Source organism: Trematomus bernacchii, unplaced genomic scaffold (genome assembly GCF_902827165.1).
Source record: "Trematomus bernacchii unplaced genomic scaffold, fTreBer1.1, whole genome shotgun sequence".
NCBI lineage: Eukaryota > Metazoa > Chordata > Actinopteri > Perciformes > Nototheniidae > Trematomus > Trematomus bernacchii.
Genome location: NW_022987625.1, coordinates 1165768 through 1188707, shown reverse-complemented (window position 1 = coordinate 1188707; position 22940 = coordinate 1165768). Strand labels below are relative to the sequence as shown.

The 22940-nt window shown below is 41.1% G+C and overlaps 2 protein-coding genes across 3 annotated transcripts in view; one reads left to right on the top strand and one right to left on the bottom strand.

The window, feature by feature from the left end:
* Positions 1 to 4625: 4625 nt before the first annotated feature.
* Positions 4626 to 13541, bottom strand: chtf8 (CTF8, chromosome transmission fidelity factor 8 homolog (S. cerevisiae)). Of its 2 annotated transcripts, none has more exons than XM_034132870.1 (3): positions 13281 to 13541; positions 11836 to 11968; positions 4626 to 5114 (listed from the first exon to the last, which is right to left on the bottom strand). In XM_034132870.1, exons 1-3 carry the CDS (start codon positions 13298 to 13300, stop codon positions 4833 to 4835), a joined length of 435 nt encoding a protein of 144 aa, XP_033988761.1. In that variant the 5' UTR covers positions 13301 to 13541; the 3' UTR covers positions 4626 to 4832. The 2 variants fall into 2 exon arrangements, with proteins under 2 accessions (XP_033988761.1, XP_033988762.1); XM_034132871.1 differs by having other exon boundaries at positions 11845 to 11968.
* Positions 13531 to 22940, top strand: part of LOC117484402 (U3 small nucleolar RNA-associated protein 4 homolog) — a 25472-nt gene continuing 16062 nt past the window's right edge. Inside the window, exons 1-12 of the mRNA XM_034132865.1 lie at positions 13531 to 13651; positions 13834 to 13996; positions 14456 to 14644; positions 14760 to 14844; positions 15323 to 15412; positions 15498 to 15709; positions 15817 to 15988; positions 16298 to 16389; positions 16853 to 16949; positions 17064 to 17128; positions 21074 to 21190; positions 21435 to 21591. Coding sequence (XP_033988756.1) covers positions 13838 to 13996; positions 14456 to 14644; positions 14760 to 14844; positions 15323 to 15412; positions 15498 to 15709; positions 15817 to 15988; positions 16298 to 16389; positions 16853 to 16949; positions 17064 to 17128; positions 21074 to 21190; positions 21435 to 21591 — 1435 coding nt within the window. The 5' untranslated portion in view covers positions 13531 to 13651; positions 13834 to 13837. The remainder of the gene's footprint in view (positions 13652 to 13833; positions 13997 to 14455; positions 14645 to 14759; positions 14845 to 15322; positions 15413 to 15497; positions 15710 to 15816; positions 15989 to 16297; positions 16390 to 16852; positions 16950 to 17063; positions 17129 to 21073; positions 21191 to 21434; positions 21592 to 22940) is intronic.

The window sequence follows — 22940 nt, the reverse complement described above, 5'->3', positions numbered from 1 at the left end:
AAGAATCATTGGGAGAAAGGAGATGTTTATTAGTCACTTTAAAAACTGCTGCACTGAACATCCAACTACGTTGGCGGCGGCCCCAGCAACCACAACGACTCCTCCAGTGATGGCCCCGACGGCCGCTCCAGTGATGGCCCCGACGGCCGCTCCAGTGATGGCCCCGACGGCCGCTCCAGTGATGGCCCAGACGGCCGCTCCAGTGATGGCTCCGACGGCCGCTCCAGTGATGGCTCCGGCTGCTGCAGCAACATGGCACAATATTTCCACAGCCCCCAACATTTTGATGTCAAAGCGCAAAACCACAACATGTTGTTTTTGTAGCCTACAACTAAAAAGGAACATTTTTCACATGATGTTCTGTTCAATAAATGTTCATTGAGGAAAACGGTATCAGTGTCTTATTGTATATTCATCACAGTGAATGCAGTGCATGCTGAACTTGCCGGACCATATACTGTAGTTGAAAGTACACAATGAAACACTGGCTTGCTTGTATCAAATCAATACAATTCCCACATGCCCTACCCCGGAACCTGCGGTCTTCAGACTCTGGCCCCCCGCACCAACCTGCGATCCTTCGGGGACAGAGCCTTCAGTATGGCAGCCCCCACTCTCTGGAACGCTCTCCGTGCGGAGATCTGCAACATCCCCACGCTTGACGCCTTCAAAAGGGCCCTCAAGTCTGCCAAGGTCTTTGGCCCCAAATCTATTTGTGTTGTCTGTCTAACTGTTCGTCTAACTGCCTTTTGTTATGTTTGTTTCTACTCCTGTTCTTTTTAAAGCGACCTTGGGTCTCATGAAAGGCGCTATATAAATCCAAGTTATTATTAATACATCATTGGAACGGTAAGAATCTCAGCTACAACACTGACTAAAGCCTTCCCATCTCCAGTATGCCTACATGACAAGCATTTTTATAATATACAGTAAACATATCTTTGACTTATTAGAGAAGAGACAATCATCAAGCCAGATACCAAGGTATTTACAACAGGCAACCACTTCAATTACTTTTCCTTTATGTTATTGTTATTTGGTTTTTATTAGTGCTTTTGTCGTTTTGAAGGAAATTAAAATACTGTATTGAGTTGGTTTCTTCTGTTTTGGAAGCCTTGTATATCTTTTTGGTCTTGTTAGAAATACCCCATGGTAAAACAGTGTTCTAGCAGCAGTTAAAGAAGCTTAGTTTGCTGTCTTAGACTGCCAGTTGTATTAAGATGGTTTGTTCACAATTTACACATAAAACCTAAATGTTCATCTGTTTATTGTTCTTCTTCCTTTATATTCAAAGCATGTTGATTGTCTATTGGCTATATCTTGACATTATGTTAATTTGATCATACTTGCCATACATTTATTTTAATTTATGCGATTCCTTCAAAGGTTTTGTAATAGACCCCTAGTACTTTTAATTTATAAAGTAATAATAATACATGTGAATGATTGAGCTCATTAGTGGCCTGACTGGCCCTCCTAATTTGTTCCTTAATGAGCCCATGATGTGATAATGTATATCTTAAAACCTTTAACAACTATATTTAGATGTTCACAAATATCTACATTTATGTATAAAATACATGTGTAGCAGTTAGACAAACATAATCAATAGATCATCTCATTAATACCTATTTTATATATTAAAAAAAAGTTGACTAAACCACCGTTTGTTGACAAAATGATTTGGGTTGAAAGTTATACTGTTGTGTCTCAAACGGATAGACTAGGTTATTAATTTATTTGCCTAATAGTTGCTTAAAATGCTACAATAACATTTGCAATTCGTTTTTAATCTGCCATGTACGATCTCAATAATAATAAGTGTCGTCAATTCGCTTTTAATCTGCCATGTACGGTAATGTCTCTCAGCCACCGTAGTGTCGTGTCAGTTGGGCGTGTCGTGTAGTGGGCGTGTCGTGTAGTGTCGTGTACTGTCCTTTTTTTTTTTTTTTTTTTTTTTTTATTGAACATTTTTTTAAACATACAAAAGCTCGGTGAGGATATCATCAACTTATCAACATAAGTTCAAGACATTCATTCACAATAAGACAAAAAAACATAACTAATACATCCAGTAAGAGCCAGGGGGAAAGAAAAAAGCATAAAGGCACAAAAACATTTAAGAGGCATTAAGCTTACTTAAAATAATAACCATTTGGAAATGTCATTGCAAATCTTTATAGACAGGTTACAAGATTGTATTTTTCTAAGGGACAGAAAAAAGGACTTGAACTCATTTATGAAACAGGGAAAGGAGGGCTTTTTTATTATTAGATTGGTTGTTACTTAAATTAACAAATATTCCGGCCTTCAAAATATATCACATTTTATATTATATTGATAATTTGGACTCTCCCATTTCTGATTTGGTAAATATAATTATTATTTTGGGTAAGTGTCGTGTACTGTCCGTGGCCGCAGCTAGACCATATTGTAAACAGAAGCATACAGCGGAAGCGGAAGTTTTTTTTCTTCTTCTCTCGGTTTTTTGGCGGATTGCAACTTTAAGGTGCATACCGCCACCTACTGTACTCGCCGTGAAGTTGTTTGCGGCCTGCCAGGAAAAGCTAAGCAGAAGAAGAAGAAGTGACGTCAGCGGCTCATTTGCCTAATCCACCCCCAGGAACTCATTTTGGTGTGAACGCGATCTGCTTTAGTTCGTCAGAACTAAAAGAACTCTCATGAACTAAAGTTCTCAGGAACTACTGTGGGAAAAGTACTTGGTGTGAACGCGCCTATGACTTTGTATACTGCAGGGTAGCTTGTGAATTTACTCCAGGTGGAACTAAAGTCTGATTTAACACTTGATTATATTTCACATCATTCATCCAGATCTGTAAAGTAACTAAAGATATTAAATACATGTAGTGGAGGAAAAGTACACCATTTACCTCTGTATCGTGGTTGAGTAGAATTACAAAGTATTAAAAAATGGAAATACTCAAGTAAAGTACAAGAATCCCAAAATTGTACTTAAGTACAGTACTTGAGTAAATGTACTTAGTTACTTCCACCTCTGTACTTAAGTAGCAGATCTGAGTACTTCTCCCACATCTGCTCTTATTCTTAATGTCATTAACTATGATTTTATCATAGCATCATATTCAGATTGTGACTATATGGCCAGCTTTTTGTCTGGCTGTTTTGGACTTAATCTGAAGGTAGCAAATATGTGGTTTAACATTTAAGAAAACATGACATTTATTAAGTGTGCATTTTAAAGGTCAGCACTGAGATTATCATCGGATCCCATATATAGTCAGTGAGTCAGTATTGGTCTAATACTCAGTTTTATACAAATGTAAGGAAAAGCTCGGTTGGATGCTACTCAATCGGAAGCTGTTGGTACCTGTTCATGTGGATAGTTATGTAAATTGTAATCCCTGTAATGATGCTGTATGATGTCCTTTTTGTTGTTCTGTTTATGTTTTTATGTTTCATGTGGAACCTACTTGAGCGGAGGCCTGTACTACGAAGCTGGATTTTCGCTTAGCCGGCTAAATTCAGGGAAATCTCGGGCTTTCCGGTCCTACGACACTGGTTCTCTTTTTAGCGGGCTAGATTTCCATGGTAACTTATGCTGAGCGGCAAACCTGCTCCGGAGCAGGTTAGGTGGCAGGCTAAGAGATCAACTCAGTGAAAGCACCGCCTGCTGACCAATCAGAGCTCCGTGTGCGGAGTTTAAAGCTATCAATTCATATTACAGGATAGAGGAAATACAGAAAAACTGCCGTTGCAGGAAAGACAGCCGGCCAAAATCAACTGACTGTGTGAACGTGAAAATTAATACAATATCCCCTCCCATCTTCAGAGCAATCTGACTATTATAACATTAGCGTTAAGAAAGCTTACTTAAATATCTGCCACGACATAAGTAACCGGATCAGAGTAACATTAAGTACAGTCCGCGGCACTGTGAGTGCAGACGTCGATGTGTGCCATTATCATTCATATCATATCGCATCATAATGTATCATATATTTCCTTATCTGAGTCAGCTGAGCCGTATCTGGCCGTGCAACACTCACAGTGTCACATACTGTATGCAGAAGTATTATTTTAAGCAACACATTAAGTTGACGAAACACTCGAGTCAAATGCAATTAAAGTCAGATCGTGTCTTGGACGGGGCAGTGATTTCATAAACCTGTTAATGTACGCATTCAAACACTTTTTCTTTTACCAGCTGTATTCACCTTGCAGGTGCAGCTATGTGGCTTTTATCCTGGATAAAGTGTTTAAGTCATGGATGTTTAAAGTTTAACTTCTTCATATTTGACTAATATTAAAGTTCACTTTTCATTCAGGAAGTATGACGCTGCGCTGTCAGTACGGTTGTCCGTGTTTGAGATTGGTCGAATGCTCCAAATACCACCCCTTTCATGTGAACGCGCACTAGATAGGACACTGCTGGCTTGAGCGATCCACTTGATAACCGGCATCGTAGTACAGCTTAGCGCCAGCGCGTATGTTTTGGCTTAGGCCAACCGGCTAACTCCAACATATCCAGGTTAAGTTGAACCAGCTTCGTAGTACAGGCCTCAGGTCTCCCTTGAAAAAGAGATCAATTATCTCAATGGGATACACCTGGATAAATAAAGGTTTGAAATGAAATGAATATAATATAACATATATAATACAATATTTATTCATACTGGAAAGAGGCGTCATTAAAGTCTCTCGTTGGAACCAGTTCTGGTTTAAAGGTTTACAGGATGGATCAGTTGTACAACACATATGTAATCACACTGCATGATATCAGAGGGCAATGACCTCTGACGGTCAGATGGATCAGGTGACCTCTGACCCCGTGAGGAGGCGCTGCAGTCCCACTAGAGCTTCTTGGGGACGTTGGTGATGATGGGTTTGGGCCGCGTCTTGAAGATCAGCTTCCGTTTGATGAGCGCGGTCACGCAGTAGGAGGTGGAGGGGGCTCCTGGCTGCTTGGTTTCCATGGGTAACTGTGGGACATCATTGTTTTCATTGTCGCTGTCACGGCAACCCTGGCTGTCCTGCAAATGGCTCGAATGCTTGGTGAGTACAGCAAAGGGTTTTTCCAGTTTCACCTGCTTCCCATAAAGAATATGGTGCCCTACAATGAGCACTGGCACCCCCTGGTGGAGGGAGGAAGAAAGACAGCAGCATTAAGAGCCAGGACTAGTTTCAACTTTTAGTGATAATGTGATAATAATAAATTCAGTTGAACATCACAGAAGAAACACAAATGCATCAAAACTTCACAATGGATATGCTGAGATAAGTGTTTGCAATATATGCTTGAAAAAAGACAAGCACTACAATCTCCTTGTATATTTCGAGGTTGGGCCTAAGAAAATTAAATAAAAAATGACTATAAATAAAAAAAGAGAAACTAGTTTGTTGTTTTATTTACTGTAAATTATTAACGCATGTGGTTATTTATTAGAGTAAAGCTTACAACTTAGATCTTCAAACAGTATCACCTGCTGGGGTTTAGCTGCTGTCCTGTGCCTTCTTAAATCGTTTGTTTACGTCCCTCACTTCCGTTTCGCTTCTCATTTGCTAGCTGAACAGCTGATCAGAGTGGTTTCTTGGCCCGATAGCTTGTGTCCGACACACGGCCGATTCAACATGTTGAATCGGCCGTGTGTCGACCGTGAAAGGCCAAAGGCGTGTCACGGCCGAGGGTTCGGGACACACCAAAGTCTTTGGGCGACAGGGCACGCTTCGTCGCCAGACAACCGAAGACGGCCGATTTCGGCCTGGTGTGTCTGGGCCTTAACACCATCGGAGGACTGCAGCGCCGATGGCTAGCAGCCTAGCGGCAGACATCCATAAAACACTAGCTTTGACTGCTCCACTGTCATAAACGGCACAGAGGTAAAGCCTAGAAATCCTGTATTTAAAAAACACTGTTGCACAAAAATGTTTCAAACAGTGAATCAAGCTAAAATAGTGTGGGATCCTCGGTGCAAGAGGAAGGGACTATTCAGTGTACATTTACATTTCCGCAGCATCTGCAATAAACATGAAACTAGAACATCTCCTCCTTGAGTCCAATATTGACTGTTTGGGAATATCTGAATCTTGGCTAAAACATTCGTCACCATCTTCTATTGTATCTATGTCAGGATATAATGTGTTTAGGAAGGACATACTGAAGGGAAAAGGAGGGGGTGTGTTGCTTTATGTGAGGAACACCTTTACTTGTAGGGAGATTGCACTCCCAGCTAATATTGACCACCATGATTTGCCTGTATCGACAACCAAGGTTGGATTTCTATGACTCCAACAAAGAGCTAATTATTCTAGGAAACTTTCATATCAACTGGAATGACAAACAAAATAGAAAAAGCTTAAAACGGATCACTGATAAACACAACTTAATACAACTAATGGATCAACCGACTAGAATAACCAAAACCTCCAAGACTATGATAGATTTATTATTTACAAACAAAGCTGACAGAATAGTTAAAACCTACAACTTACTGACTGGTCTTTCTGACCATAATCTTGTTATTTTTGCCAGGAAACTCACACAAAAAGGTTAATGGCCACACCTAAAACCCCTGCCTTGGGATCTCGCTTCATCCCCAAAAACCTGCAACAACGTTTTATGGAGGCAGTGAAAATGATTGATTGGGGGGACACTCTCTCCTCTGAAGACATTGGTGAAAACAGTAATCTGTTTATATCTAAAATTAACGATGCAATGTCTTCCTTTTCAAGAAGAGGGTGCCTTAGGGACAGGAAGGGACATCATCTTCCCTGGCTGAATCTACAATGCAGGAATCTAATGAAATCTAGAGACCAACTTAAAGCAGAGCTTAAAATCCGGACTATCCACTGATAGACAGAAATGCACTCATGCTCGTAACAAGGTAACACAAACAATAAGACAGGCCAAAGCTAACTTCTTCAGCAATATAATTGAAGGTGCGAAAGGTAACAGTAAAAACTTTTGGCAAATCCTAAATAAACTATTAGGTAAACATAAGAAACAGGAAAATAATAATGCTCTAGAATAAAAAATCGATGATGCCCTGATAAAAGACCCTGCAGTGTTGGCCAGCTCTCTAAATGAGTATTTCATAAATAGTGCTCTGGACCAGAGTTCCCGTTAGCCGGTAATTACCGGACAATGACCGGTAAAATATGCTGAAGTCCGGCAAATCTAAATCTCTCCGGTCAAAATGTCCGGTCAAAATAATTTTCCCTTAGCGCAATACCGCATCAGTTGCGCCACTTATGTGACAGACAAGAATAGTATGTGACAGACAAAAGAGTATGTGACAGACAAAAATTGTCAATTCTAATGTCTAACACTTAATGTGGAGAAAGAGATGTCCTGTATGGGTTGATTGTGCGTTGATCTGTTGGTAATGCCTCGGGGTTCCGGTGGGCATGTAAACAAATGCATAATGCTGCGCTATACTTTGTGGCCTCATCCGGTTGCATAGCGACGCTTATTGTTTAGGTGTCTTTTAACAAGCAGGTAGTCATATCATTAGCTAGAACTAGCTAGATCTGATCGATATGGACATAAATGCGAGTAAAGTCTAATCTGACAGGAGAGAGAGATCGGCTGCTGCTGACGAGTCGACACGCAGCTCTGCATGATCCCCTGCAGCGGCGAGCAGAGCAAAACACACTTCAGGTTAGAAAATCACACGTAGCTATTTTAATTACCTCTCAAACTACCTAAACTAGTTATAGATATGTTTAGTTTTACTGTCGGGTCACTCATTACTGGATCCGCGAGCTGCATGATACTGACGGGCTGTCAGGAGAAGGAGAGAGCGCTCCGTTTATTATTCCCGCGTTTTTGTAAATTACTGTACACTTTTGAATAATGTAGTTAATCTACTATAATTAGTTTGTTTAATGTCGAATCATATCAATTTGTTTTAAAGCTCAATAAATAACAAAGAAGACCTTTAACCGGCACTTATCTAATTTTGTCCGGAAGATTTCAACTTTAACGGACATGTTGACCGGCAAAAAAATATTCTAACGGGAACTCTGCTCTGGACATTACAAAGCTCTTCCCGCCATCTGACATCTCACCTAGCCCGACTGTGGATACACACCCCGTTTTTGACCTGGAGGTAAAAAATATAATCTTAGGGTTAAGAGGTTCTAAGGCTAGGGATGCAGATGATTTAGACACCAACTTTATAAAGACACATATTGACAGTCTAATAAAACCAATTAGTATGCTAGTAAATCATTCTATCAGCACGAGGGAAGTTCCATCGTCCTGGAAGGTGGCCACGGTGACACCAATTTTTAAATCTGGGGATAAGGCAATAATGTCCAATTACAGACCAATCAGCATCCTCCACTGCGTCTCTAAGATAGCTGAGAAATGGGTGTCAAAACTAATCACCAACCATTTAGACAAAGGTTTCGCTCCACTCCACCCATTGCAGTTTGGTTTCCGTGCTCACCACTCAGCTAACTGTGTCTTTGTGGAAAAGGTTAAATGTATGTTGGAGCCCATATGTAGGTGCTGTCTTCCTTGATCTCAGGAAGGCTTTTGACACTGTTGACCACCAAGTGCTCCTTACAAAGCTGACTCATTTAAATTTTTCGGCAGATTTAATACAGTGGGTTAAATCTTACTTATCAAACAGAAAACAGTGTGTTTTGGTCGGAGCCAAATCCCCCTACCTTGTGGAACCCTGTTGGGGTTCCACAAGGTTCCATTCTTGGACCATTACTGTTTTCTCTGTATGCCTAATGTATGTCCTGAGTTGAATGTGCAAATGTATGCCGATGATGCGGTCATCTTTGTACATGGGAAAAACACTTAAATGATCTCATCATGTCTCTCTAATGCTTTGGACAAGGTTCAACACTGGCTGAACAACATTTGCTTACAGTTAAATGCAAAAAAAACAGTATGCATGATGTTCAGTAAACGACCAGTCAAAATGGAAGGATCCAACGTGTTTTTAAACGGAGCAGAATTAGAACCAGTCCCCCACTTCAAGTATCTTGGAGTCATACTGGACTCGAATTTGACTTTTAAGAAACATATTAAGAAAGTATCCAACACCGTTAAATTCAACTTGCAACATTTTAAACAAATTAGACCTTTCTTAACTGTCAATGCTGCAAAGTCATACCTCCACTGTATGATTCTATCCCACATTGAATACTGTTTTACAAACTGGTTGTTTGCTTGTGCCACAAACCTGAAACCTATAGAACAGCTGTACAAGAGAGCTATCAAGGTGTTTGACAGAAAGCCTTATTCATATCACCACTGCACCATCCTTGATAAACACAATTTCTTGAGTTTTGACCATTTGAAGTCTTTTAAAAGTATGTGTTTTATTTATAAATGTTTACATGGACTGCCCCCCCCCCCCCCCCCCCTTCCTTAGGGGAATTCATCCACAAAAAACACACTGGACGCTGCACTAGGTCAGAAACCAGAGGAGACTGTGAGGTCCACCGCAGACGGACCACCTTTGGACAAAATGTCCTCTTAAAGGCAGCTCTTTGTGGAACAGCCTCCCAACTGAGATACGGGATTGTTTCACTCTCAATAGTTTTAAAGGACAACTCAAAGAATGGTTAAGAAACAAACAGACGTGTAATCACCGCTAACTGCCCTTTAACACAGGGGTATCTCTTCTTGCACTTTAGGTAGCTCTTTTTTTGCACTTTAGGTAGCTCTTTTATCCTCTCCTGCACTTTATATGTCGTAGCTGCTACATTGTACCGCCTTGTGGCGTACATGCTGCTCATGCTCTTTCTGCATATCATGTATTTCTGTTTGCCATGTATATAAATGTTATGTTCATAAATGTTGTATGTGACGGGACTACGGATGGAAACTAGCTCAAAGCTCAAATCCGGCTCATTTACATTTAAAAACATTATTTTGTTTAAAATGTTCATTAATGTGCACTGTCCCGGTTCAAATAAACAATTAAATAAATAAAAACATTCCATGGAATATAACAAAGTGTATCTCGAGCCGGTTTCTCAAACTTACCTACCCCACCTTTAAGCTTTACGTTTTTTTAATTCCACACGTTTGAGTGATAATATGCACAGTAGTAGATATTCTTTATTTAGATGATTTATTCAAATCGTTTTTAACAATCCTATTTAATGGAATTCATATCATTTAATATGAGTGGACAGCAGTGTGAGCAAACATTTAGTTTCCCTTTCCCATTTTTTGTTTTAGTTCAAATGTTGTGAAGTAATGTATTTTTCACTGTTGTACACATTTATAAAGGCCAGCATGAAACAACGTAACACATATGTGATTAGGACGCACAGGAGAAAGTATCTGGATACGCTTTTAGGCCCAGGCTCCACGGGAACGCATACGGCAAAACGCATAGGATTAACGCAAACGCAAACGCCAAAAACCTTCCGTCCACACGCAATATACACCGGATAGTGTCTGTTCACACGAGACAGCTCCGTTTAGATCCAACCGCTGGAAAAGCTGCAGTACATATGCCGAGCCTGTACGTGGCGCTGTAACTTCCTCCACAAAAGCAGCAACTTCCTCCACAAAAGCAGCGAAGAAGAATGGTTGTCATGGCTGCACTTCTGTTTATTCTCCGCGGGGGGGGCCGAGGGATCCGGGCAGAGTTTTTCGCCGGTCAACGTGTGTTAAAGTTTAAATCTTCCGGACAAAATTATAAAAGTGCCGGTCAAAGGTCTTCTTTGTTATTTATTGAGCTTTAAAACAAATGAATAACGACTATATATAATAATATATAATAATAAAATACACGGAGCCTGTCTCTTTTTCCTCTCTTCTGACAGCGTCAGTGTCTGTCTCATGCAGCAGCTGATCCAGTAATGATGACTCGACAGTAAAAATAAACATATTTATAACTAGTTTAGGTAGTTTGAGAGGTAATTAAAATAGCTAAGGGTGATGATCTGACTTGAAGTGTGTGTTTTCCTCCCGCTGCATCACAGCAGGAGGAGCTGCGTGTCTCCGTCCTGTCAGATTAGACTTCACTCGCGTTTATGTCCATATCGAGATAAAGATAAATAATCTGAATTCAGTGTGCAGTGTACTTTTGCGGGGGTGAGCAGCAGAGGTGGGGAGAGGCGGGGCTATTGAGTCGTCATTATCAGAAAATGATGACCGTATAGGCTACCACACGGAGCCGTTGGACCCCCCAGAGCGCTCCGTTCCCAGATCTATCCACCTTTGGACCCGTTGTCGTTTGCAGGGTCCGTCTCTATCGTTCCGTTACGGCGTCGTGTAGCTTAAAGGGCTATACGCATGAGAAATATGCGGATACAACCCGTTTTCGTTCCCGTGGAGCCTAGGCCTAAGTCCCTCTACCCTAAAAGTGTAGTTTTCCCACAGCTGCTGACGCATCGTAATAACGTTGACCAGTGTCTCTCTTTACAAGTCCTGATGAATTCTCCTTCACATCTTTCCTTAACACCATGACTGTTTTCACAGGGGTTGAGGAGAAGTCGCTAGTAAAAGACTTGGAGACGTAGCTGGAGACACGGGACAAGATACTCTCTGGAGGCAGGTGGAGAGTGAAACAATGTCGCAACTGAGAGAAGACATGTAGAAGGCACAACCGAACTTACCTATTTAAAAAAAGATTATCAAAATAGTTGGCAATTAATTTAACAAGAGAATTGTATAATCTTTGCAGATAGCGCATTATGTATGTCATTCTTTACTTTCTTTATGAACTTTAGAGGTGTCTCTGAGCACTGGAGAAAGAGTTATGAATATACATGATACAAATATCACATATTATTATTATGATTGTTGTTGAATGAGCCTGATTTGTTTGTAACTCTAAAACTAAGTTTGCCTTTGATAGCAGCAGTGTGCGGTACCGTGTTCACCTCTCTGGTGTAGAGCAGGTCTCCCATCACATTCCCTGCCAGAGCAGAATTGTGTCTGGAGAACATCTCTCCCTGCAGCTCCACCAGCAGCCATTCAGCAGGACTGCTGCCATCCACACTGGATCTGCAAGAGCACCAACACAGCCTCACATCAACTGAAGGACTTCGTTATACACATGAGATATCCTCCACCACATGTCAGAGTCCTGCATTATCAACCCTACATAAGTAAAAGTATGTAAGTATTATCATCCAAATTCACTTAAAGTATGAATAGTAAAAGTAGTGATTGCGCAGTAAAACTTTCTCTGATTTACTTTGTGATTAATATTTCTGCAGCATTCATGTGTATGTTGTTGAGTTTTCCTGATGTAGGAGTTTTTAAGGTTCGGTTCAACTCATTTATATACTGGTAAATCTACAGCAATACATGATATTAATATGTATGTAGCTCTGTTGCTGTCCTGTGAGAAGCACTACCTAAAGTCAACTTGTGAAGATGCATTTTCCACCGGATCCAAGAGGATACTAAATGTTTTTCAGCGAGAAAGAGAAGACTTTTGTCAATACAAACGACAAACACCTTCACCTATCAGGGTTAAACACAGGTACACGGTTTTCACTGGACAAGAAGCTTTTACAAAACTTTAATCTAAAAATCACTCATAAATGTTGCTCAATAGGAAGTGCAACGCTTCCCTCTGAGATGTAGTGAAATAGAAGTATAAATGTGCTAAAGTAAAGTAACTAAGCTGAGTACTTAGTAAATATACTTAGTTACATCACTCTGGTTCACTCCCTACATTCTCCATAAACGTGTTTATGTGTGCTATATCTCATTCACAGCACCGTTACTCTTCTATTACAAATGATCAGTGGTGTAAAGTACATTTACTATAGTACGTGTACTTGAACTGAGTATTTCAATGTGTTGCTACTGTTTACTTCTACTCCACTACAAATCAGAGGTTAGTAGTGTACTTTTACTCTATTTATTTATTTAATAAATGTTAGTTACTTTATAGATGTGGATAAATGATGTGAAATATAATCAAGTGTTAAATCAGACTTTAGTTCCACCTGGAGTAAATTCACAAGCTACCCTGCCTGTTTGAATACAGAGTCATTCAAACTAGCTGCACCTTTACCAGCTTTGAGGACACTTTAATGATCAATCATTATAAAACATATCATATATATTATTCTGAAATGAACCAATCTGCACCATGACTACTTTTACTTTAGATACTTTAAGTCAATTTTGATGATAACACTTGTGTACTTTTACTTGAGTAACCTTTTGAGTGCAGGACTTTTACTTGTAACAGAGTATTCCTACACTCTGGTACTACACTATCTGAGTACTTCCTCCACCCAGGGACTCCTCCAGGCGGTATACACAAACCTTTAGGCTGAACACATGCAGTGTATCTTACCTTATGACTATCTGAACCATCGTGCTGTTAGAGAGCGGACACCGTGCTGCAACACGAACAGGATGAAACAGACCGACACGTTACCGAGGCATTAAAAGTGCCCAACACAGCAGTAACTATACGAGAACAATAACCAACAATAGCATTCAGAACGCTGTGTTTATACAGAAACGTTTACAGTATGTGCTTCATAGTCTACTAGTATTTCCCGCCACCGGTTTCCTGCTGTCAGTGTGATGACGTCGTTCCGGTTTGTGCAGTGTGTTTGTCAAATTCATTTCCGGTTCATAGGTTCACAACGTGGCTGCGGATGTTTTCCAGCGTGGAGTTCACAGCTAAGAAAGTGTAGACACTGTGAGGATAAACAGCAGGTAATTGTTCTATTATTATTATGTTATTATGAGTTATGACTGTTAAACTGAGCTTTATTTATATATACTGACAGTGTGTCACCCTGGGAGGTGTGTGTGTGTGGTAACGGACAGCTCTACGGTTCTGTTTTGCTGTCGCGTGCCTAGCTGTAACAGTCTTCCTCTTGCGTTTTTCCTCAAAGTAAAATGGCTGAGTTCAAGGTGCACCGTGTTCGCTTCTTCGACTACATGCCCACTGCTATCCGAGCCATGGCGTTTAATCCCCGCACGGAGCGGCTGGCTGTGGCCCGGGCTGATGGAGCTCTGGAGATCTTCAACTTCGCGGACAACTACTTCCAAGAGAAGGTAACCTGCACTAAAATACAGCTTTCCCTCCAGCCCCAAGTTTTGTCCAGAGAAATAAATAAAATACAAAAAAACACAACTCTGCTCACAAACTATAAAGATAGAGAGATAGGTACTTTATTTGATCCCAAATTGGGAAATTATTTAGTTACAGTAGCAGGAGTGTGTTCAGGTATTACAATCTTCAAATAAAATAAGTAAAACACAAATAAAAGGTAAAAATAAACAAGAATAAGGCAATAACAACCATATAGTAAAAACAATAGACAATTTAAAAGGACTTTCCTACAGGACCCACTCTGTCTGGAAAGGCTTACTTCTGCCCCTAACAACTGAACAGCACTAACATTCAAACTGTCTTGAATGAATGAAATTAGGCAGCCGGTGGTGTTTTAAAGAAAGCTTCAGTTCCACTTTTCTTTCCATGCGCTTTCAACATGTTTTGATGTTGATCCACAGGTCATCCCAGGGCAGGACGGCCGGGCTGCGGAGGCCCTGTGTTGGCTGGGCCAGCGCCTGTTCAGTGCCGGGCTGAATGGAGAGATCACAGAGTATGACCTGGAGAACCTGAGACCCAGGTACACAGTGGAGGCCTATGGAGGACCAATCTGGAGCATCAGCAGCAACAGCCAGGGAACACTGCTCGCGGTCAGTCAGCAACTTGTGGATCACTCTATTCTACTCCTGATGCTAATATTCTTCCGCCCAGCGTGGTGACCTTTCTCGAAGTCGATAATAAATTGACTGAATGTTTTCTAATCAGGTTGGTTGTGAAGACGGGACAGTGAAAATATTTGAAATACTGGAAGAGAGGATTCAGTTTCAAAGAAACCTCGACAGGCAAAAGGGTAAGATTCAAACTGACCCAGAGGTATTTCTGCTCTTCAACTGGCAGTTGTATAAATATATAGATACGCTTACATTGGACAGTGTCCAGCAATGTTATCACACATTTACCCTGTATCATAGCTAACCTAATAACAAAAGGCCTGTGATTACATTTACATTTTTTGAAATAATTAGTGTTATTCGCAAAAATGTAATGTGCAATATTGAACTATTTCTCAATCCAGGTGTTTTACTCAGAAACACCATTAGTCAAATTATTAATGAAATCCATGCAAAAAATGTAGCTTACAGTTGACATGTATTGGGACATCCCTAGCTTGAATAATAACACAATGATTGAGCTGCTTGATTTGACAAGTTATGATCAAATGACAAATGAGACATTAATTCTAAGAACATTTTTTAACTTAAAACCATTGTTTTTATTTTTAACCCTTTCTTTGACTTGGTGACATTTTGTTTCCTGTGATCTTCTAGGTCGTATTATCTCTCTCTGCTGGCATCCCTCTGGTACACTGATAGCTGCTGGCATGATGGACATGATAAAAATCTTTGATGCTGAGTCGGGTCAGTAGATACATTCCATCCGGGAGTTATTAGCATAATTTAAGATTCATGTTTGTTAACTGTTTGTTTTCTACTGCCACGTCAGGCCGTGCCACACACAGACTGCTGGTGGAGAGAGGAGTCGGAGCATCAAAGAGTAGAGAGGTGGTGGTTTGGAGCATCGCCTTCCTGTCTGATCACACTATCATCAGCGGTGACTCGGCAGGAAAGGTCCAGGTCTGGGATGGACTCACAGGGACTCTGGTCAGAACCCACCTAGTCACCAAGTGGGACGTTCTGGCCCTGTCTTCTTCCCAGGTAAGTGTGCAACCAATAATTAGAACATTCATAAACCCCTGATCTGAGGCAGTGTTATTGCACAGCCCATAGATCCAGTAACGTACAACTGTCCACATAATTCACAGGACGAGAGCAGCGTGGTAGCCGGGACATCAGAGGGCACGGTGGTCCAGTTTCAGTTCCTCTCCTCTAATGTTGGCCAGCAGGCTAAGGAATGGGTCCGAACAAGGACCTTTAAAAACCACTCCCATGATGTGAGGGGGCTCGCTCACACCGACACAGCTGTGGTTTCTGGAGGTCAGTGCTTTTTTGTTTTTGTTTACGTTAACCAACTTGGCAGTGTTATCCAAGGCAAAGTGTATGATATTAAAAGTTATGTCCAATATTATTTGAATGCAAAGGCATCATCACATCCTTTCAATTATTTCAGTTTAACCCCATGAGTGCTTCATCCAGAGGAGTTGAACCTCTCCTAACCTCTGCATAATGCCATCAAATCATGAACAAACCAACACAGAGACTTATCATGTTGGTGTAAGTTCAGATTTTTCAGTATTACTTTATTGTGATCTGCTGATATGAAAGAATATGGTAATGTTTTGTCAGGTATGGACACCCAACTGGTAGTGCGCCCCCTTTTGGACAAGGTGGAGAAGAACACCCAGGAGTCAGCACTGCGCAAAATTGCTTTCCCACATGTAAGCACGGTTCATCACCTTGTTATGTTGCAGCTATATGCTTTAACTGTTGCTAATTGATTATGCATTCAATACATGGTGATTACAAGGTTACAAATTAAAACACTTTTTTTGCAAATTGATTTAATATAAACTGAAGTATCACAGTGGCATTATTATTCAGACTGTTCTCTCTGACATTTGGAATGTAGCACAGGTGCCTCCCATCATAATATTTAAGATGTTTCTACCCTTTCATTCGGAAAGGCTTTCACCAGGACTCAGAGCTGATATAGCTACATTTGAAAACATTTAGCTAGATCAGCTGATGAGGGAAAAATGAATGAAAAAGATTTTAGCATAAATCTGCAATATAACAAACTGTGAAAAAGAAAGTGAGTATTTTTGGAATGCACTGTATAGGGGGCATCTTAAAGGCCAATGTTTCCATGACGACCTGCTAACCTCTGTGTGTTCCCTGTAGAGAAGCCTGGTTTGTTGTGCAAAGAAAGCAGGACTGCTGCTCTTCCAGTTCCACGATCATTTGGAGCTGTGGAGACTAGGGGAGAGTAATGGACATGGTGAAGGCAACACACATTCGCACACAACCAGTTACACATTATAATGTAAGCAGTAAAAGTAGTTGGGGACTGACTGCACAGCTGCAATACTGTAATGATTTTTTATGGTAACAGGAAGTCCTGGTGACAGTCTGCCTGTGAAGAGGAAACCAGAGAAGCTGATCCAGCTGAAGAGGAAGGTGTGTACTAACGTTGTGTATCTAAACCGATCAGCCATAACATTATGACCACTGACAAGTGAAGGGAAGAACATTGATTATCTCGTTACAATGGCACCTGTCAGTGGGTGGAATATGTTGCACGTGGAGAGCGAAGGCTGGCCCGTGTGGTCCGATCCAACCGAAGAGCTACTGTAGCTCAAATTGCTTAAACAGTTAATGCTGGTTCTGTTAGAAAGCTGTCAGAACACCAGGCGCCTACAATAGGCACGAGAGCATCAGAACTGGACCGCGGATCAATGGAAGAAGGTGGCCTGGTCTGATGAATCACGTTTTATTTTACATCATGTGTATGGTCGGGTGCGTTGCTCTCCTGGGAAAGACATGGCACCAGGGTGCACTATGGGAAGAAGGCAAGCTGGCAGAAACAGTGTGATGCTCTGGGCAATATTCTGCTGGGAAACATTGGGTCCTGCCATTCATGTGGATGCTAATTTGACTCGTACCACCTACCTAAACATATGTCCAAACAATTCACGAGCGTGCTCTGCACCCCCCCATAAACAAGTTTGATCCATGGATCGCAACTTATGGCGCATTTCCACTGCAGCGCTTAGCAAGGTTTAAGGGTGCCGTGCCAAACCCGGCCCGTTTTTTTTCACGGCTCCGCCTACACTGCGTTACCATAGTTACTGCCCCAGCTACTAAACTGTAATGGAAACGCAGCAAAGTGAGCCTGGCCTAACTATACCCTGGCCCTGCAGTGGAAATGCGCCATTACAGGACTTAAAGGACCTGGGACCAGATACCACAGCACACCTTCAGAGGGTTAGTGGAGGCCATGCCTCGACGGATCAGAGCTGTTTTGGGACCTACACAATATTAGGCAGGTGGTCATAATGTTATGGCTGATTGGTGTATATGTGTGTGTTTTTTAAATGTACACCTGACCTGAAATCTGGTGGAAGCCTGCTGCCTTACCCATCTGTAAGACAGGTCCAACAGTGATTTCAGTTATTCACTTCAGTTCTCTTTGTTTACTCTTGTTTGTCCGTTCCTCAGTCAGTACACCTAGAGGGATTTTCATAAGATGTGTAAAAGCTCACTGACCTCACAAAAAATTCTAATAGGATAAAATAATAAACTGATGACATTTGGAGAGATATGGATGTTAACTGAACATGACCAGTTTCATTGCATATAACCTTGAGGTGGTCATTTTAATTTAGTGGGAATGCTGATACAGCATTCCAACTATATGTTATTCTACAGACAAAATTATTATTATTCCGCCGGAATTTTGCACCTCTTCTCCTCCTGCATTCAACATCGCAGAAACTCCGTTCAAACATCAAAACGTTCAGCTCGGTCGGGAATCGATGGCTATTACTTTTATCATTCATAACTTTCATAATTCCAGAGATACATCCCATAATTCATCACATTTTTAACCATTGAAGTCAATGGAGAAAATCTTCAGACTTGAACAATCTTCATGCGACTTCAACTGCTAACTGTTCCTTCATACTTTCACTCAGAAACCTCATTCCAACTTTAAAATGTTACACATCTTTCTGACATTATTCGTGTAACACAACTTTTAAATCTGATTCTTACTTTTAGAGATATTAAACATTGTTCAGACCTGGGTACAGAGGCCTTCTTCAGATTTTAACATTAACTAGAGTGCGTGATGTCACAGCTAGAGTGTAGGAAATCTTGATATTTGCCTTCATATTTTTATTTTAAACTGCCATAATTCCCAAACCCTACATTCCTGAGACATAATTTTTCATGACAAACGTAGAAAAACATCTCTTAGCCTGAAAAATGACAAATAATTAAGCAAAAACAATTGAACAAAATGCCTCTTGAGGGCATGAAGTGACAAAAACGTTCAACATGTCTCCATTAAAACCCATTGTAATTTCAGGCTGATATTTCCTCACAGCAGCAGCCGCACACCTTTTAGTTAAACTGCCAAAAAGGCCACATTATTAACCCGAAAGTACACAAAAGTTACACTTCAGATACTCAACTTCCTTGACATGCTTCACGTTTTGAAATTTCACAGATATCTGTTATGGTTCTTCCACAAAACGTTCACATGTAAGAGGTTTATCTCTTATTCAGAACAATGCAAACCTTTGATCTCTACAGAGCTCGTTAGCTCAACTATAAACACCTGTGTAATGGAACACGATGATGTCATCACTCCAACTGACAGCAATCAGTTCTAATGCGGCTTTCACACCAGCGCTTTTCCCTTTCTAGCTCCTAGCTAGAGCTTTTCTGGTTCAGCTCCGGTTTCCCTTTTCAGCTCCCGCTCTGTTCACACCGCCCAGCTGCCGCTGCTGCGTCATGACGTCACCGTTTACATCGCTGATTTTCTCCCCAACGGAGCTCACAACAACAACAACAACAACAACGGGGGGGGACTGCGTCGGGTCGATGATCGTGTTGCTTTTAATCATACGAAGCCAGATTAAATTAAATAACGACTTCTCCAACCTTATACTTTTCTCCAGAGTGCCGTGGTTCATTGTTTATTAATGTGTTTCAGCGGCATTTACCGACCGCTGCAGTGCTGGCTGCTCTTCCACGGGAGTTTATTCTCCCGTTAGCTCCGGGTTAGCTCACACGGCTCTAAAGTATTCACTGTCTGACTGTCACACAAGCAGCTGATACATATCCCCAGTTCCCCTTAAGTGAATGTGTGTCAGTCTGAATTGACGCTGTTTGGCATCACAACGCTGTTATGAAAGTTTCTCTGGTATAACATGGGTGATGTTAGAATAGCAACCGAAGCTAAACTGACTACTTGCTAAGCCGTTTTCTACAGGCACATTTTACCGGCGTATTTTTCATTATGATTCTACTTGTGATAGTCGGACATGACAACCTGTGCAGCCCATGTATTGATTCCATCCGAAAGCTGCTATAATAACAAACAAAACGTCTGCCTGCTCTCCACAATGATCAATAACAGCGAACGGATGGTCAAAGTAAGGTACAAATAAACAGAATCACACGAAGCCTGGTTAGTGTTGCCTGACTTTATAAAGTGTGTTTTTTTTTGATAAGTGTGTGGTTGCCTTCTAGTCACTTTGCTCAGCGCTACTGCTTGTAGGCAGGCATGACGAGACTCTTCAGTCGACCCATGTTCAGGGGAGGTGGGTTTAGTTTCCTGCACGCTTCGACGTAAGAGAGACATAAGCGACGCCGCCTCTATCTCCAAAGCTCTTGCCTCTAGACCGACAATTTTTTGGAGCTGGAAGTGAACCGCATTCCGAAGCTATGACGCGGCGCCGCTGCGGTGTGAACAGGAAAAAACGGCGCTTTTCCAGCTCCAGCTCCGATCCCTCGCCATAAAACACGATGTCCCTTTAACTCCTATGAAAATGTTAAAGTGCTCAAAATTCACATGTGTGCTAACAGTCCAGCCGTGAAGACATCTGCGAGACAGTTTTGAGATTTCTTCAAATGCCGTTGCCATGGCAACACAATGCTCGCCATGAAACACGGTTTTCTCATAACTTCAGTGAAAATGTTTCAAACGGCCCAAAACTTCACAGGTTTGGTAATGATGCAGCCATCAACGCATCTAAGCGTATTATGGGGTGTCATCAAATGCCGTTGCCATGGCGACAGATCATTCACCATCAAGTTAGTTCAAAAGTTTGCAGTTCAAATATTCTGCTGCTTTTCCAAGCCTTTTTACTTTCTTTTCTTCACTCATCACACATTCAAGCCCCCAGTGTTCATGTATCATTTCAATCTAAATTCTTCACTTTCTTCTTACACATTACATTTCAGCATAGCAGTTTAGCGTCAGCTTTTCAGCATAAAGCATTCCCACTAGCAAGTGTTTCTTAGTTGGCCAAGTTTGTGTTAACATACAAGGAATGTGACTTTTTCATACATGATCTTTGAGATGACAGGACATTGACCGTGCTGTCTCCGCAGGGCGAGGATCATATCAGCTGCAGCGCTCTGTCTCCATGTGGAGGCTGGCTGGCGTACTCCACTGTCACCAGCTTCCGTCTCTACAGATTACAGAACAACACCATCAGTGTCACCAAGGTGAGCTCATCCACTTTTTCCATATGCTACTCTCTGTTTGACTTATTGCTCACACATTAACATAGTAGATATACCATCACCCTGAACAAGAGAAACTGTTGGGGGCTTGAGCTACATGTAAAGCTCAGTTAAATATTGGTTCTGAGTTTAAGAACATGGCCTCTACATATAACAGTAGAGACTGTCCATATACTGTAGGTAAAGAAGAACCATGATGAAGCTCCCTCCCTCTTCCTCCCTCTAGGTGTCTAGACTCCCTAAGGACCTTCGCTCGGCGCAGCAGCTCTGCTTCTCCTCTGACTCCACCAAACTCTTTGCTTCCTCCAGCCGTTCTTCAGTCCTAGTCGTTGACCTTAACCAGTCAGAGTGCAAATACCTCCACACCCTCAGACCCAAGTCAGGTGAGTCTCAGTCCTGCTGTTATGTTGTAGCATTGTTAGCAACACATAGCGTGATGATGTTTGTGAAAATGTAAACATTGTGAATCACTAGTCGACTAATTAAGTCTTAATCGTGCAATTTTTCATTAGTCGGAGAAAAAAAATTCTATATATAAAAAGAAAAAGCTCCATCCTTGCGCTGCATGTGCTATGATGCGTCAGCCGGAAACCCCCTCAGACTTCATTCAGAGCGGAGCCTGGTCATTAAGTTAATGTGGTCGGGCAGGAAATCCAAAGTGTGGATCTTTCTGAGCGAGTAAAGGACATACAAACTACGACGGCAAAAAGTCTCCTCCATATCCACACCATCACAGCGCAGCTTCCTGAATGCCGGCTTCATAACAAAACACGGAGCTTAATTATCCCCACAACGTGTATTACTTTCTCAGACTCTGAGGAAAACAGCAGCAGTGTGAGTAGCAGGCTATCTTTGTATCAACATATATAGACCTATAATATATAATAATTCTGACCTCAGAAAACGATAAAGCTTTAATTTCATGATGAGGGCGTAATGCGGAGGGTTTTTAACCGATGCTCATATTTTCAGTTTTTCCGTTTCCTCTGTAGTATTTATTGGGTTGTTATATTCCAATATGAATAATAGAAACTATAACTAAATGTTTCGTGTGTGTCCTCGCTGCTTGTTCGCACACACAATAAGAATCCTTACCGGAGCTTCGGCTGTTTGTACCGCTGTGTCCGCTCTCTACATTTAATTTATATTTCAAAGGTTCATTATTAGTTTTATTTTATATTTTATGTGAAGCACAAAGTACCATGCTGTTATAATAATGCTCTTTATCAGCCTTTGAAACTGAAACCATTTTGGGGAAAAAAGAATTAAAAAAAAATATATATATTTATAATCATAATGTATCATAAACGTGCGACGATTAGGCGACTAATCGCCTTAATTGACGACTATTGGTCGACTAGAAAAATCTTTATTCAAGGGCAGCCCTAGTGAAAACCATGGTTACTTGAAAATAAATTACCAGAATGTGTGCAAACTAACTTTGAAAATGTACTACTTAAATAAAAGACAATTGCTGCATTCACCTCCATGTAGGGAATTCATCCACTTTTTCCATTTATGTTCTTATGCAATGGTTCCCTGTATGAAGTTGTCCTTGCTAGGACTGTCACGATAATACATTTTGTTGGACGATAAATGTTCCCGGAAATGATTGCGATAAACGATAATATTGTCGGCACCGTTGTAAGACCATTTTAGACCACTGACATAATGATAATAATATTTCAAGTACATCCTTTCAAACAGAACTTTTTATTGAACATTCAACATT

Excerpts from the sequence above, each read along its gene's own strand:
- chtf8 (XM_034132870.1), bottom strand. The coding sequence starts at position 13,300 with ATGGTTCAGATAGTCATAAG. Across the intron at positions 11,969-13,280 it reads ATGGTTCAGATAGTCATAAG|ATCCAGTGTGGATGGCAGCA; the intron begins GTAAGATACACT and ends GTGCTCTTGCAG. Across the intron at positions 5,115-11,835 it reads ACACCAGAGAGGTGAACACG|GGGGTGCCAGTGCTCATTGT; the intron begins GTACCGCACACT and ends TCCCTCCACCAG.